We start from the raw sequence: 17324 nt of genomic DNA, 5'->3' as shown, positions 1-17324 counted from the left end.
GATGGAAGCATACACAAACAAGATGATGGCAGCCAAGCTGGTCATACACTGGAGGCTGAAAACACCCACACACCTCAGTTTTCCAGTCTTGCTTTACAAGGTAGTTGAACAAATCTCCTGTTACAGTGAATTAATTTTGACAGCTGGCCCTATCAGCTTACAAAATACCTGAACAGCGGCTGCAGCTGACTGGATGTAACCGCTTTTTAGCTGACAGTGCCACCCACTATGTGAATTTCAGCTGGTTCCTTAAGAATTTTGTAAAGTGTATGGCAAGCTTTAGTCAATTTTCCAAAGCACGCTAAAAACACAACCAAATCAGCCATGAGATAGCATTACACTCCTTATCCCTGAGCAAGTCTTCCATTAGTTGAGCCCAATGCTGGATGGAGAAGAGGATCTTCCATTGCTTTTTTTTTTTTTTTTTTGTAAAAAGGATTGGAATTTTAGTATAAAAACAATGTGTTACCAATGTAAGCACATGATTTATCACAGAACCAATTTTACTCACACATACACCAAAAAAAGTTTAGATGCTTCATTGTGTATCATAAATTTGTATAGATTAACAGGTGCTTAAATGCCAACACCAGGAGACAAAATATCACTGTATTATGTTTTGTTTATTACTGAAGACACAGCCCAAGATTAAACATTGTCTCATATCATCAAGGACAATATATTTCACTGCTTGTCGTTGCCATTGATTGGTCTGTTCTTGTGGGCATCACTGGAAAGGAAGGCTTTAACCTTAGGACGACTGGTGATGCGGGTGACATAGGCAGACAGGAGAGGGAATCCCGAGAAGCAGCCTGGAGCCAACACCTGGTGGTTCATGAGCATGTCCACAAGGTTATAGTCTGCATAGGAAATCTAGAGTGAAGAAAAAAGTCTGTCAGTATTATATGGCTCAAAAAGGTTCAAGAAATTGCCCTGAATGTGTCATACAGTAATGTCCTTTTACCCTCTGGAGGACAAAGCAGGCCATACAATGCCCTTTCCACATATAATGTGGATGTGCACCTTTCTGCACTGCCGACACCATATTTTAACAACCTTAGCATTGTGTTAACTTCATGAAAACATGCAAAAATGTTACATTTTATGCCACACACGTTAAAAAATTTGCATTTTAGGTCTTTCTTCAGTTCCCCAATATTCTTTTTGTGAATTGGTGCCAAATCTTCCACAGGGACTGCACTGTCTTACACTGCAGTCACATCAAGCCCGACTTTGAAATCATGCGACTTACAGTGAAGTCACATGATTTTAAAGTCAGGGAACATGCAAATTTCATGTGCGATTTGCAAGACATCTGACACAGATGTCTATGCAAATTGCACCAAAAGTAATGCATGTACTACTTTAGAAATCAGTGCGGCTCTGACCAAGTCAGAACCGCACTGATGTGACCACTGTAATTTTGGACAATAGGGTGCGACATGGCATACGATTTGAAAGCAGGGCATGTAAATCGCATGCAAAGTTGCACCCAGTGTGAACAAGGTCTTAGTGAGATGGCATGTTTCTACGGTTTAAACTATTTTACCTCTTTATTAGCACCATTAAACTGAAAGGGGTTCTAATTCTTCTCCACTGTATCCATCCCACTTGATATCAGGTCATGAGATAAAATATGTTATTTCATCAAAGTGTGAGGTATTTTACCCCTGAAACCAATGCGATATTTTATCTCAGATTTTAGGAGGAAAAAACCTCTTTTGAATTGTGCCCCCGGTCCCCAGACTATGAATTTACTTGTAGTTTACCTTGTTTAGATATACCAAAGGCCCAAGACTTTTGCTGGGCACCACCATCTTTGATGTTATGTCACCATTTCTATCAGACTCACAGCCATCATTAACAGTTGTTTCTTAGGAGACACATTCACTCCAGTCATCCCTCTCTTTTGTGGTCTGTGCTGGCCTAGCAGAGGAGATGGGACAGCACAGACCATACTCGGACTCCCAGGAGAAAAAGATAGGGCTATGACATGGTAGGATGGAGGCAGCAACTAGAGTGGTCAAATCTTCTAGCCAGTTTAAACAAATGCTGCAAGTAAACCTTTAGAAAGCTTTTAACTGCATATTTTAATGTAGCACCCTCCTAGATAGCTAGGTGGAGCTGGTGAAAAATTCAGGTCAGAGCTCTGCAGGTCAGTTCTTTGATACCTCCCCCTGCTCTAGAGATCTTGGAGATCTTGAAGATTCTAGAAGCAGTGGGAGGGGCTGGCCTGCACACTTAGGAGACCCTAGCCAATCCCCAAGTAGGAGGCTTTTCATGGGGCAGGGCAGGGCAGCCCTTAAATGTGAATGAGCATGCTCAGCAGCAGGAGAGTTCAGGTGGAAGATGAAGTGAGAAGCTGGAGAGCAGGAGCCTGGAGGGAGCCCAGGTGGGAAGGGGCTCACCTACAGGAAGGGAAGCTGGAAAGGAGGAAAGCTCAGGATCTCATCGGTCCCCAAAGCATGGACCACAGTAAGGGAAGGAGTGACCCAGCAGAAGGCCTGAGAGCAGCCACCGACCCATCAGCTCACAGACAGAGGACTGAGTGAGTAGAACTACACCTCCTGGGCCATTAAGGGGAAGGAGCACTTTAGTGGGAAACTGGATAAGCTTATATTTAAAGTGACAGGCACTGGATCCCCTGCCCAGGGATTCATGCAGAACAGCTGGATAAAGGAGTATCTGGGGTCTGGGGTGGTACATCAGGAGATACTGGCTAGCTCTCTATAAGATAATTGTTGCTGTAAAGAGACTTGTACATAGTTACAGAGAGATTGTCCTCAGTTGCCATTTCCTTTGGGCATCCCATGCATCCCTTGCCCATTCAAGTTCAATTCTCCTAATAAAATAAAAAAAAAACAAGCTCAAAGACTGGTCACTGTCTCCTGGATGCAACTCTGTGTGAAAAATGCATGTTGCCTGGCTGTGCAGGACTATAAGGGGACCCAAAACTCAGCGACTCCTAAGGGGGTAGTGCTATATTATAATAATGGTGAAGAGTAAAGGAGGCAAGACTTATCTTATGGTACATGACCTAACACTGCAACAAGGTGACAAATCACTATTGTGGGGGACTTTTGCTCCATTATGATGGCTGGAGGCTGCAGAGATTAAGCTGTGCACTGGCTTTACAATGTACTATATGAGGCAACAGAACATCTAGATGTAGGGAGTCAAGTCCTCAGAGTATGAGCAACAGGGGCATAGCAAAAAGGTAGATTGTCCAAAACAGAGCCGCAGACAGACACTGGAGCTTATATAGAGAAGAAACGAACCATATAGATTGGGAATGCTAGAGCAAAAGAAAGGGAATGAGGAAAACAATTGTTATGGATCCTGAAACAAATCAGTTCAGGATCAAGCATTTCACACGCTGAATGTTCACAGGAATGACTGCTGTGGGCTGGAAACCACCATGGCCGGGATTGTCACTGGCAGAAGTATGACCATCTTTGAAACGTTTGACAGTATTCAAATGTGCTATTGCAGCTGAGCGTCTTATCACTATACTGTACTTGAAGTCTTCTGCAGATATCAGCAGGTTTTATACCTTTGCTTACAAGAAACTTCATCACCACATGCTTTTCCATGCACACACCAACACTGCTGTCTGCCATCTTGATTAATGGTCTCTGGACTGGCCCGTGGCATGTGCGCCGCCTATCAGTAATATGACACAGTTATCACTTACCATAGTGTGTAGTAGTACCATAGTACCTGTAAAATTAAAAGTCCTGGTTTGACTTGAACACCCCTTGTATTTGCTTATTTGTAATGTAGCATGCTAGACTTGAAACATGAAAAACGCTAAAGGGTACCATGTCCTTTTCAGCTAGAAGTCAGCCTGGTAGCATAATTCCTCAGCACTGAAAGGTGCTAATGTGGGCTAAATGAACCAAAGGCCATCCACTAAAGCAAGGCAAAGCCAGTAGAACAGAAGGTATCGACATGTCAGGCATGTAATACAAATCTAAACATGCAATAGATTACAGCCAAAATCCATGCAGCCTGAAATATGACCAATATTTGTTAATAAAAGCCTAGAGATCCATAGTCTTAAATGTGTGAAGTGTTTTAAGATCACTTTTCCACTCTGCAATTTGTTTTCCAGTTGCAAGAATAAAAAGTTAGAACAAGAAATTAAATCCCCGGATAAATCTACTTCCACACAATACCAGATTCTCACCTGATCTCCCACAAGAAAGCCTTTTCCTCCTTTATTTTTAAAAAGGATACGCTCAAAATGACCGTGCTCAGTGTGAAGAGCCTTTATATAATCTTCTTTTCCATTTTCCTGAAAGAGGGAAAACAATTCACACACCTCAAATCAATTAAGGGTGAAGACTTGTGTTACAAAACCTGTACTGCCAAGTCATACTTACATAGTTTTCGTAGATGAGATTAACATACTTCAGCCTGAGATCTTCCACTCCATCATTTACCATGTCTATCTGTGCAGCCTCAACTGGAGTTTTCCCATAGAGACCTAGAAAAAGAACAATTTTTAAAGGATAAGTTCATCTTTGGGAACATGCTACATGTTCCAACCGTTATTGGGGCTCCTCCACTCCTCCTACCACTCCATCCCCCACAGCCATTTCCTCCTGTACCACTATCCCCTCCCTCCTAGATTGTAAGCTCCAAGGAGCAGGGCCCTCGAACCTCTCGTGTATTGTATTGTTACTGTATTGTCTCATGTTCTGTCCCCCCACTATAATGTACAGCGCTGAGCAAACTTTTTGGCGCTATATAAATACTGTATAATACTAATAATAACAACATGTAACATGTTCCCAATACTGCCCACTGCCCCCCCCCCCCTCCCTGTGACAGAAGTATGGGGAGAAGTTCCCCGTTCTAGCTGTCCCTTTTTAAAAACAGCGCGGCCGTGTGGGGCTCAGTGTTCTGTGAAGTCTACAACTACTGTGAAGCCGTGGTAGTTCATTGAATCATCTTGTCAGTATATCTGCTTGCCCGCACATCTGGTGCAGGCAAGTAGATACAGATCTGCAGGAGACCTGCGTGGCATCAGCAATCTACTGATCGCTGGTGCAAAGCTTTGCAGACTCCTGCAACCGAAAATAATAAATGCACATTTTTTTACCTGAAAAAAATGTGCATTTGTTTTTTTTGGTCAAAAGGTGAACTTATCCTTTAATTCTAGCTGACAATGGTGTAGAGCAGTGGTCTCCAAATTATGTCCCTCCAGCTGTTGAAGTACTACAAGTCCCATCATGCCTCTGCCTCTTGGATTCTTTCCTGTGGCTGTCAGAGTCTTGCAAGGCCTCATGGGACTTGCAGTTTCTCAACACCTGGAGGGCCATAGTTTGGAGACCAATGGTGTCCAGCTACCCTCTTGAGGGCTGCTGTGTTTCTTGGTCCCTTCAAGCTTCACACAGCCACGCAACATGCATTTTCCACACTTGCATCCACAGTCAGTGAACAGTCAATGAGCTTGATATTTTGTTATTTTATTAGGGGAAATAACTTGGATAGGGTAATAGGGGCTATGGGATGTCCGACTTGATTGAATCAATGCACAGGGACAACTTCCTTCCTATTTACAGAAACAGATCCTGGACTGTTCTTCTCCTTGAATGCGGTCAGTCTTTACAGAACAGTAGCAAAAGCACTTTATGGGCTAGGGACTCTCAGCCCTCTGAAAGTTGGCTTAGATTGTTACAATCTACGTGCATAGATATTTGCTCTCCTCTGTAGAACTGCTCCCAGGTCCACAGCCTGCAGACACTACCAGCCCTCTTAGCTGCTCTGAAGATCTCCCAGGGCAAGGAGTAAAGGATAATTTCACCTTTCGTAACAAGTTACACCCATATATTCAGGGTGTAACAAGTTATGATCAGATCAGCCCCGAATCTCCCCCTCTCCCCACTTTGACAGCTAGCGGGGGATCTAATCTCAACTCTGCCCGCGTCACTCATTCACAGTCCTCTGTGAATGAGAGATTATAAGTCCTCAATGAACTACCACAGTACTGAGGTAGTTCATTCATTCTTCCTGTCAGTATATCTGCTTGCATGTATGAACACCCCATACAAGCAAGCAGATATACTGACAGATCTGCATGAAACCTGCATTGCACCTGCAGACAAAAATAGTAAATGCACATTTTTTTACCTGCAAATAAATGTGCATTTATTATTTTTTACTAAAAGATGAACTTATCCTTTAAGCACAATGCTGTCCTTTAAAAGCTTGCTGCATGTGGCAGTCTCTGCCATTGTGAATCCCTTGGTGTGCTGATGTACTCACTCTGTCCTCCTTGCTCCCACGCAATGATCCTGTTTATACCGTGATGCTGAATGGATCTTCCTGAGCCAGCCTGAGCCCTTCCTGGAGGCTAGCCTCACTAGACCTTGGGAACCCATCCCAGGCCACCGACAGCCTCCTCAGCATTCCATCTTCTATCTGACTCCCCTGCTAGCCTGACTCTCCCATATTTATGGGTTTACCTCACCACATTACCAGGGCCTCCAAGCCTGGGATTGGTTAGATTCACATAAACATGCAGATTTAGGTGTCCACCCCTTCCGCCCACTGGCTTTTGAAAGCTTCCATGATCCTCCAGAACCAGGTGGAGGTGATAGAGTCCCAACCTGCTGAGTCACCCAGCCTGACCTGCAGTAACCTGACCTAATTACAGATTCATGCAGTTACCATTAATCCTACAACAATAATTTTACCTATACTAAAACTAGTAGCACACTATAGGGTGTTATAGTAGAAAAGGAAATCTGTCACTGTTCAAAACCAAGTGGAGCCACAGCATGTGGCAGGTTACTAGGCCTCAAAACACATGAAAAAGCACATAATAGCTGCCATAGGACAAGAGAGTTTATTTCTCAAGGACCTGTATCCCTTCCAAGACAGCCAAGTTAAAAAAAAAAATTACCATGATTCCTAGCAAGATGGCGGAGAATGGCATTTGACTGATACATAGTGAAGTCTCCATCCTTGAATCCTGGAAGTTGACCAAACACCTGTAAAGCACAAAAACAGTCAGAAAGGAAAGCTAAATGCAGGTAACAGAAACCTTTACTGAGAACCCACAGTCTGCTTTTGATAACCTGGAATAAACAGAGAAACCAATATACAGTATAGGCTCTGCGTGCTCAAACAACAATTGTGCTAAAAAATGAATAAATGTAAATATAACAATACCATCATACTATATGTACAGTGCACTTATATGCAAAAACAATATATATATATTGCTGAAGTCCCAATCAGCGTGCGAACATATAGAAGTTCCAATGTGAAAAAATGTTGGGCTCAGTGGAGGATTGGGAAGGAGCTCAACATGATGGATGACTTTCTGAATAAGACTGAACAGCCAAAACAGCAAAGATCTGTAGTACAATATACTCCTAACACTGTAAACAAAGTGCAACTTAGCTGTCCAAAATCTTTGAAAAATGCCAATAAATGGCATTGATTAACTAAACAAAATATAAAATATATGTTAGAAATCATGAGGCCTCATACAATCTACCTGGCTGGGCCCCCTACCCCCTTAATATATCAAAACTATATTTTCACTAAAGATACACTACACTCTGATAAGAGGGTGTGATGGTGTGAAGGATCTATATTTATGTGTACCCTCATGGGCACAGTTGAGGTGTCTACAATTTACTTTGGACTTATACTGTATATTGGGACTTTTTATATTTTGTTTATTCGCTTTTTGTTAATAATTTTGAAAGTGTTTCACTTTATTTTATGTTATTTATTTGAATTTGTTTGTCAGCAAATTGAGTGAGCTGCTATTTTTGCAATATCCAAGCATGGGTGTGTTTTGAACAATTTTTGGTAAACGATACACTAAAGTCATTATTAGCTGACACAAACAACCTAAGTTACAAAATTCCTGCTAAAGCTAAAAGAGTTTAAAAAAAAGTGTGTGTGAATGAGCTAATGGAGTTCATTTGCGAGGAACTGTGGCCTGTACAGTATGAATCAGTGTTTTTTATTTTTTATGTGGCTGCAGCTGTTTCCAGGCAGCTTATGTGATTCTCTGACAAGCATGTTAGTGCAGGTCTATGGCCCCAAACACAAACAGGTTGCATTAAGGGCCACTCTCTCACATGTGTCATAATAGGACCTGCGGCTGTGTTTATACAGCTGCTGTGTCCCCATAGAGTAACAGCCCCACAAACAAACCGCTCACACTGAAACTGGTCAGAAAACCTGGTGAATGAGTGAATGATTTATTTACAATTTTTTTTCACAATGCTGTTTGGGGGCGTTAGAGAAATATCAAGAGTCTAAACAAAAGCCATGATATCTCACATTTGAGACAGAGAAAAAGAAATAAAGAACAGAGCACACAGATTTCCCTGTTCATTTACAAACTGAAGCATAGAAAAACAGTCTACTAGGCTTCAGTTTTGAATGAACACAGTGAGTGATCAGTATATTCACTCACTGTGTTCATTCAGAAAATGAAGGGGCCAGTAAATATGACCTATATACTGCTTCCCACCTTCACTCTCCATCCTGAAACAATCCCCCTCTGAGCCCTGCAGCAGCCAATGGCAGCAGAGCTGCAGGGGAGGGGGGCACACAGGCAGGCACGGGCAGCAGAGGGAAATGGAACCTGGACAGAAAGGGGTGATCAGTGCAGCAGGGGACAATTACTAGAACTTATCCCTGTAGTTTTCCCCTGTAGCAGCTGAAAGCTGGCGAGAGGGAGAGGAGAAAAGCCAGCTTGCAGGGGTGAACTACAGTGGGATCGGTTACAGGAATTGCCCACTCCGCTGCACTGATCACCCTCTGCTGTCCAGGATCCCCCTTCCTCTACTTGTCACCTGCCTGGGCCTCCCTGCTGAACTGATGGGGCCCGGGCCCCAAATAGGAGGGCCAGCGATACCCCCTTATTGGTGGCCCTGGTTGGGGCTGCTCATTTTAAAATGTGCAGTTATACACTTTTTGTCACCATCAAAATAGACAATTCCTTTTTGAAAATACTTACGGTTTCTTTTTTGAGGTCCCCTTTCAGCCAGTTATCATCATATATCACCACCTCTTCTGTCCAATCCACACCCTGATCAGCCATTAGCATGCGCATGGATTCACAGCGACCTGAGACACAAAGCAACAGTAAGGATATGCTAATAAAATATTTGCCAAAAATGTAAGTAGCCCCTACATTTGTTGCCTATTTTTTGAGCATCCAATTACCTTGCACCATATTTGAGAGATATTGTGTATGGTATTTGGTGCAGCCAAGTTTGGCATCTTGAATTTCATCGCTAAAAAGAAGATCCACCTCAAATGTGCCTGGACCCAGACAATTGGTCCATTTATTTGCTCTCAGTGCAGTCCGTGTCAGTATTTGTGGCTGCCATTTTATTGGTTGGTAGTAAGGTGTGCCACAATTCAACTAATCATGCAGGAGGCACATACAGTTGAACTGTTTCAAATCCAGCAACATAAGGCTAAAAGGGTAGAATGTCTTATCTTGGTTTTGAGTAGCATGGTGTTTGATGGTCAGTTTGACTTTTCCTAAGTTGCCTTGCCAGGTTAAGCTTTGATGCATGCCTTATAAAATTATATAAAATGGCACCCCTTGGACCTAACGCAGTACCCATTTGTCTTCCTTTAAGAAGACAAGTTCTGATTACCAAGATTACATTGAAAGTGGAAAAAATGATATACAGTTTTCTTCCCTATGATTGCTACGTCATTCTTACATGATCATACCTATTTATAGGCAAGCTCTGATCGGTGTAAATGGTACATCAAGTCATGTTCTATGGTATGAGATAGTGGGCATAATAAAGTCAGAAGACCAGCCTTTTCATTTTCCTTTATGTCTGCATGTAGATGGGGTGGGGTTGGGACCACACACCATGTAGTGTGCAACTAAACTAATTAAAGCCATGTAAAATAATAGTTTAAAAATTGGCTATTTACCAACACTTCTTTTATTCCAATCACAACTCCATCTTTATTAGAAAGAATGATACAACTCTTCTGCAGGTCAAATTACTTTTATTTAGCCATGATTTAACTTTTACACACATTTTGCAGAATAAGGTACTGACCAATTAGCCAAAATTGACCAATTTCCCCAAGGGTTATTTTACCCTCTTCTAGGTCCAAACTGAAGTTGTAAAAGGTTGAACTTCTTGGGCTTTTTCCCTGACCTGGTTAGGTAAATTCAAACTATAGCTTTATAACTTTAATACCCAAAAAACAAATTAACTTTCAAAATCACATAAATGATAACTTTTCTTTTTACAGTTTAATTCTTAAGTTGACCATAAATGATCAAAATTGAATCCATTTATGGCTGTTCCTGCATGACAGAAGTTGATCTAATGGACTGCTCTCGAACAGGACTGTTGGAAAACTTTACTTACTAGCCAGTTACAGCCGCTGATCATCATATAAGCTGAGGAGTCCCACTATCCAAATGTATTAGCAAAGTAAGGAGGATTCCTCCATCCACCTTGCTTGTGTGGATGAGGGAATTCAATTCATCCTTCAATCCTTAAGTCCTGTCAACCATTGCCTGAACAAAATGCATCTGAAGTCTTCCTAAAGATATCAATGATAACTTCAGACAGGGAAAATATGTAAATCAGACATATAAACCTGGCAAATTATGGTTACATAGCAGGGGCGGACTGACAACTCATGGGGCCCCCGGGCAATAGGGGATCATGGGGCCCCTGTGTCCTTGCCCAAATTCAAAAAAGCCTATGAAAAAGGTACCAGGGGCATCTCATGGGGCCCCCTACTAACCCCCGGCCCTCGGGCAGTTGCCGAGTTTCCAAATGGTCAGTCTGCCCCTGTTACATAGCAAGTGAAGGAATAGGTCTTGCTCACTTAGTTAACTACTTTTATGCAACTAGCGACAAGATGGAGATTGTTTCAGAACAAGGTCCCATAACAAAGATAATTTCTACTTACCTCTGGCATTGAAATACACGATTGTATATTTAGGCACTGAAAAATAAAAATGTGAAAGTGATGAAGGTATGATACCAACAACTGTGCTGAATGTATAAACCAGTGATAAATGCCGTTATTAAGCAAATAGTAACTGTGTATAACCACATAAGCTAAGCTGCCACTTTAAAAATAAATAAATCATATTAAAAAAACATTTTAACAAGTATTCAAGTGGCGCATAATCAATACCATACCATGCAAAAAAACAGTAAAGTGTATGAAAGTGAATAAAAGTATTCCGCACAAAAAAAAAAAAAAAAAAAAATATATATATATATATATATATATATATATATATATATATTTGAAAATAATTCTGCATAGTCCAAAAAAAGTCCAAATAATATCAATTAGTCCATCCAAAAAAAGATCACCACGTGAAAGAATCTTGTGCACAACAAGTGAAAAAAAAAAAAGAATAAATGTGTGTGTGTGTGTGTACTCACCAGCAAGTGTTGCCTCCCACTCTCATGGTTGGCAAACCAGGCTTAATAGACGATCCTCAAGAGATAAATCAAACCTCCTCCTAATACTCCATACTCAAATGGCCAAGGGAAAGAAATGAGAAAATCCCAATGGGGAAGTACCAGCTAAAAGTCTCTTTATTGCCACAATAGACTGACACAAGATATAATGAATAAAAAGCCCAAAGATGTTAGCTTAAATCAGCTTAGAGTGAAGAAAGCCGAGCCAGTGCTCTCACCACCACCGGCCCTCGATCGCTGATGCTCCCACATCACTTCCGGTTGCCGCACAGCCATGCCTTGACGCATTTTGTCACATCCGGCTTAATCATAGGGGTGGCTGTGTGGTGCAGTGTACCACCTTTATAGTCTACTCAATTACCACAACGAAACCGATGATAGGTAAATCCCTCTTAACTGGAAGTTCCACCCAAAACCTGGCGGAAACATCGCTCCATGCAACTAGGGCAGGAGGGCAAACTCACTGAAAATACTTTTAAAAGATCCACTGAAAACTAAATGTTAATAATTGTATTACAAATATGTGTTTAGGTATTTATGCAACACCGTTGGGCTTAAATTACAAACCCTTATATAAAAAACATATATATATAAAATACATATATATATACCGTATTTTCGTCTTATACGCCGGTATACGGCATGCTGACACTTTTTAGGGGGGCGGTGTGGTGCCGCCGCCGCCCCCCCCCTTCCAACGGAAGTGAAACTAAGTACAGGGGTGGGCAGGGGCTTCTGTTTCTTACCTGGCTCCAGTCCCACGACGATCCGGTCCAGGAAGCGCAGCTGCTCCCTCCTTCAGTTCGGCCACTGGATGTTCGTGCGGCTGCTCGGCTCCGCCTCCTCACCGGTGATTGGCCGCCAGAACTGTAGCTCAGGAAAGGCACACAGGTGGCCAATCACCGGGGAGGAGGCGGAGCCGAGCGGCCCCGCGAAAATCAAGTGAAGGTAAGTGTGCCGTGCACAGGTGCTGCTGCAACCATATATGCTTGCTGCAGCAGCACCATACTGAACAGGGGTCAGCAAGTGTCAGTGGGAGGAATAGTGCCCCATCATTGGTGTCACTGATACCAATGATGGGGCATTATTCCTCCCACTGACACCGACGATGGGGCACTTCCCCCCCCCACTGACAGCAACGATGGGACACTATTCCACCCCCCACTGACACCAATGATGGGGCACTATTCCACCCCCCACTGACACCAATGATGGGACACTATTCCACCCCCCACTGACACCAATGATGGGACACTATTCCTCCCAATGACACCAATGATGGGGCACTATTCTTCCCACTGACGCCGATGATGGGGTGCTATTCCTCCCACTGACACCAATGATGGGGTGCTATTCCTCCCACTGACACCAATGATGGGACACTATTCCTCCCACTGACACCAATGATGGGGTGCTATTCCTCCCACTGACACCAATGATGGGGTGCTATTCCTCCCACTGACACCAATGACTGGGCACTATTCCTCCCACTGATACTAATGATGGGGCACTATTCTTCCCACTGGTGTGCATTGGAAGAGGGGTAGTCTTATACGGCGAGTATAGCCCAAACATTACATTTTAACAGGAAAAGTAGGGGGTCGTCTTATACGCCCAGTCGTCTTATACGCCGGAAAAAACGGTATATAAAATGCATATACTGTATATAAAAAGCATATTCATCACAAATCTTGTGATCAAAAAATCTATTAATATTAATAACATATCAAAAATATATTATTAAATAGAACAAAATAAAAATAATAATAATAATAATAATAATAAAATAAGCATAAAAATCAAGCACAAAAATTTTAATTCAAATTAAAAGAGTGTATGGCCTTGACCCACAATGAATGGATATGAATAGCTCCACATCTCCAAACAATCAAAAATTGCCTATGAAGCAGTTAATATCCAGTTCTACATTCAAACCCACAGGTATCAGAGATTTAAGCAGAAAAATCAATTTTGTCTCAGTTTGGGAGAGGTCTCTTACTCTATTTGATCCCCTCCGTTTAGGGGGAATCCAATTGACCCCCCAAAATTTCAACATGGAGGGATTCTTCTGATGATATCGTGCAGTGTTCAGACTTCTATACTCAACACCTTGAACATATGCTATCTGACGAGACCGTCTATTGTCATTTAAACAAGGACCTGACCCATAAGTATAAAGAAGAACTTAACAATTTGATTAATTGTGGTTACCGAACCCATGTTCTCACTAAAAAGGAGAAAAGGTATCTTATACTGAACACTTGTAGGATACCAGTCATCTATACACTCCCCAAAATTCATAAGGACGCATTATGTTCACCTTGCCGTCCTTTAGTAAACGGTATAGGTTCGGTTACCACTATATGGGGGAATATTTGGACAAATTCCTTCAGATTAGTGTCCTACGTAGTAGGGCCTACCTGAAGGATACCAAGAATTTGCTCCAGTTATTGGGTGATATTAAACTTAGTGATAAAAAGGAAGTCTATTTAGTAACAGCCAATGTAGCATCACTGTGCACAATAATAGGTCATGACAATGCTTTGTTGGCTTTGAATTGGGCCTTGAGCAAAAGAGATCTTTCACATGCACAGAAAGTTTTTTTGGGAAGAGCTTTGGACTTTTGTCTCATGCACAATTATTTTTGGTACATCAACATGTTTTTCAATCAAATGAGCGGTGTCGCAATGGGAGCAAAGTTTGCTCCCACTCTTGCCAATATTTTTATGGCTGAGTGGGAGGATAGATTTATTTTTCAACATCATAAACCAGAAGTAATACTCTATAGAAGGTTTATTGATGATTTATTACTTATTTGGGAAGGTTCGGAATCCGATTTACATTAATATATAGCTGCATTGAATAACAATAATAATCACATTAAGTTAGATTATCAATGGAACAAATGCTCCATCAATTTTTTGGATGTTACTATAGAAAGGCGAGATAGTGCACATACCACTAAAGTGTTTTTTAAACCAATGGATAGGAACAGTTATCTGTCAATTAGGAGTGGACATCATCCAGTGTGGTTAAGGAACATCCCTCGTGGACAGTTTATGCGTGTCAGGAGAGATTGTTTCCCATGAAAGTGATTATATCTCCTATCCAACATTATTAAAACGAGATTTCTACAAAAGGGTTATTCTCGGGACTTTCTTGATCAAACTATGCAGGAAGTCCTGTTGATACCCAGAGAAACATGTTTGTTGAACCAGGATAGAGTAAGTGATGACAAATATCAATGTAATTTCTTGTCTGATTATCACCGCCAGTATAAAGAGGTCGAATTCATCATACGACACTGTCAGGGAAGGCCTGCCGTAGTACAGGTGAAGCTCCACAACGCACAAATATGCACATGCGCAGGGTTCTGGCAAGCCGAGCAGATGTGCGGGCACCTGGACAGAGGCTGTGGTTGTCTCATTGCCGTATGGTCTTTTCCCCCTACTCGTGTTTCCTGACTTCTGTGATTGATTCCTGTTGCCAAACCAGCCTGTTCCTGACTTTTGCATGATCGCCTCCTGCCCTGACTTCTGGCCTGTCCTCGGATTATTCTTCTGCCTGCCGTTTTAAGCCTGATCTGTCTCGCCAATATTGAACCCGGCTCGTCTGACTCTGCTTCTTCAGCACACAGTGCTCCAGCATCCATCCATCCACGGATACATCTGCACCCTGCTCTGGCCTACTACTCATCAGTCCAACAGCTGTTACCGAACAGATCTCAGGCCCTCATACCCCGCCGAGCTCCTGCGACCGCTGTCCCACTATCAGCAGTCCCTGAACCGGAGTTGTATGAGAGGTCTGCCTCTTCACATCAGGCTCACTACCCAGGTACATGACAGTACCATATGGCCATGTCTGAGCCTGCAAGAGGACCCTCTCCACTGGATGAGATATGTCATCACCTGGCAGCACTCACTCAAGCAGTGAAGACTCTGCAGGATGGATATGTGCACCTGAAGGAACGCATGCAAACACTGGCTACACCTGCTCCTGTGTCTGTAGATCCTGCTACGCCAGCCACGGCCAGAGATTCCACAGAATCCCGCACCAACACAGTTGTCACGATACCACCACCTGAACCCCGTGTACCTACTCCTGAGCGGTTTAATGGAGACCGAAGCAAGTTTAGAGCGTTCCGTAACGCATGTCAACTGTACTTCAATCTCCAGCCAAGAACCTTCTCTACAGAGACTGTTAAGGTTCATTATTTCCCTGCTTCAAGGTGAACCACAAAGTTGGGCCCATTGTCTGTTAGAGAGTCATCACCCACACCTAAATACCATGACCACTCTCTTTGACGGAATGGCCCAACTATATGATGACCCACAACGGACCACCACCGCTGAAGCAGCATTACATGTGCTCCAACAAGGTCGCCGGGCGGCCCAATATTATGTCACAGATTTTAGACGTTGGAGTGGGGATACAAACTGGAATGACGCAGCCCTGTGTCACCAGTTCCGCTTGGGTCTGGCTGAACCCCTCAAGGACGAACTGGCTTGGGTTGGCATACCAGACTCTCTGGAAGACCTGATCGCTCTAGCCATCCAGATCGATCGTCGCCTACGTGAACGCAGGCTAGAAAGGTCCAACCATATTCCTAGGCCCACATTGATGCTACCTAAGTTTCCAGTCCACCCTAACCCTCCTGCTAGAAATCTTGATTCTAAAACATCAGACACACCTGAACCTATGCAACTTGGGCTGATTTGTCCCTCACTTACTCCGGAAGAACGGAATAACCTCTGCCTATACTGTGGAGAAACTGGCCATTATGTGCATTCCTGCCCAGCTAAGCTGCGTAAGTGCGTCTCTATCTCTTCTGCTGTTCCTCCACCATGTTCTATCAGCACAACTCACCTAGCTGTACCTATTTCCTTCCAGCTCCCCGGAAGAACTGTGTCGGTAACCGCGATTATTGACTCTGGGGCTTGTAGCTGCTTCATCGACCTAACCTTTGCAGCCCAACAACACATCCCGTTACAGCTGAAAGAACACAGGTTGAAAATATTTCTTGCTGATGGGTCTCATATTAAGTCCAGATTAGTAAACAAGGAGAACCCACCAATCCTGACTACTATAACTAATCATCACCAAGAATTACTACGTCTAGACGCAATCCCCTCCCCTCTGTTTCCTGTTATTCTGGGCCTACCCTGGCTACGGGCGCACGACCTCAAACAGGGGCGGACTGACAACTCATGGGGCCCCTGGGCAATAGGGGATCATGGGGCCTCTGTGTCCTTGCCCAAACTCAAAAAAGCCTATGAAAAAGGTACCAGGGGCATCTCATGGGGCCCCCTACTGACCCCGGGCCCTCGGGCAGTTCCTGAGTTTCCAAATGGTGAGTCCGCCCCTGCCCTCAAATTGACTGGAGGACCGGAAGGATCCAGTTTCCCTCTCCATACTGCCAAAGACACTGCTTACCCATGGCACCTTCAACAATACCTACATTACTTTGCATGGACTCTGATGCTGAACTCGTCCAAATAATTCCTCCAGCCTACCATGGCTATCTGGATGTCTTTAGTAAACGAGGAGCAGATATCCTTCCTCCTCATCGATCCTATGATTGTCCGATCGATCTACTCCCAGAATCTGAAATTTCCTTTGGGCACATCTTTCCCCTATCGGAACGGGAATTAGGAGTTTTAAAAGAATATATTGATGAGAACCTTCAAAAGGAATTCATTCGTCCCTCTACATCCCTGGCAGGAGATGGAATATTTTTCGTAGAAAAGAAGGACAAATCCTTACGGCCTTGTGTGGACTATCGTGAACTAAATAAAATTACGGTGAAAAACCGTTACCCCCTCCCTCTGGTTCCTGAACTCTTCCAAAGACTTAAGA

The 17324-nt window shown here is 43.1% G+C and overlaps 1 protein-coding gene across 1 annotated transcript in view; it reads right to left on the bottom strand.

Annotated features, from left to right (window-relative positions):
- Positions 1-604: 604 nt before the first annotated feature.
- Positions 605-17324, bottom strand: part of LOC149454434 (glutathione S-transferase P 1-like) — a 56911-nt gene continuing 40191 nt past the window's right edge. The window contains exons 2-7 of the mRNA XM_089687554.1: positions 10942-10977; positions 8996-9105; positions 6914-7001; positions 4386-4489; positions 4190-4297; positions 605-873 (exon numbers count right to left, since the gene is read on the bottom strand). Of these exons, the coding sequence (XP_089543680.1) occupies positions 685-873; positions 4190-4297; positions 4386-4489; positions 6914-7001; positions 8996-9105; positions 10942-10977 (635 nt within the window). The 3' untranslated portion in view covers positions 605-684. The remainder of the gene's footprint in view (positions 874-4189; positions 4298-4385; positions 4490-6913; positions 7002-8995; positions 9106-10941; positions 10978-17324) is intronic.

This window comes from Staurois parvus, unplaced genomic scaffold (genome assembly GCF_062004578.1).
Source record: "Staurois parvus isolate SC_StPar_1 unplaced genomic scaffold, SC_StPar_1.0 ptg000430l, whole genome shotgun sequence".
Classification (NCBI taxonomy): Eukaryota; Metazoa; Chordata; class Amphibia; order Anura; family Ranidae; genus Staurois; species Staurois parvus.
Note: the sequence above shows the minus strand (reverse complement) of the source record. Positions and strands in the feature narration are given on the sequence as shown.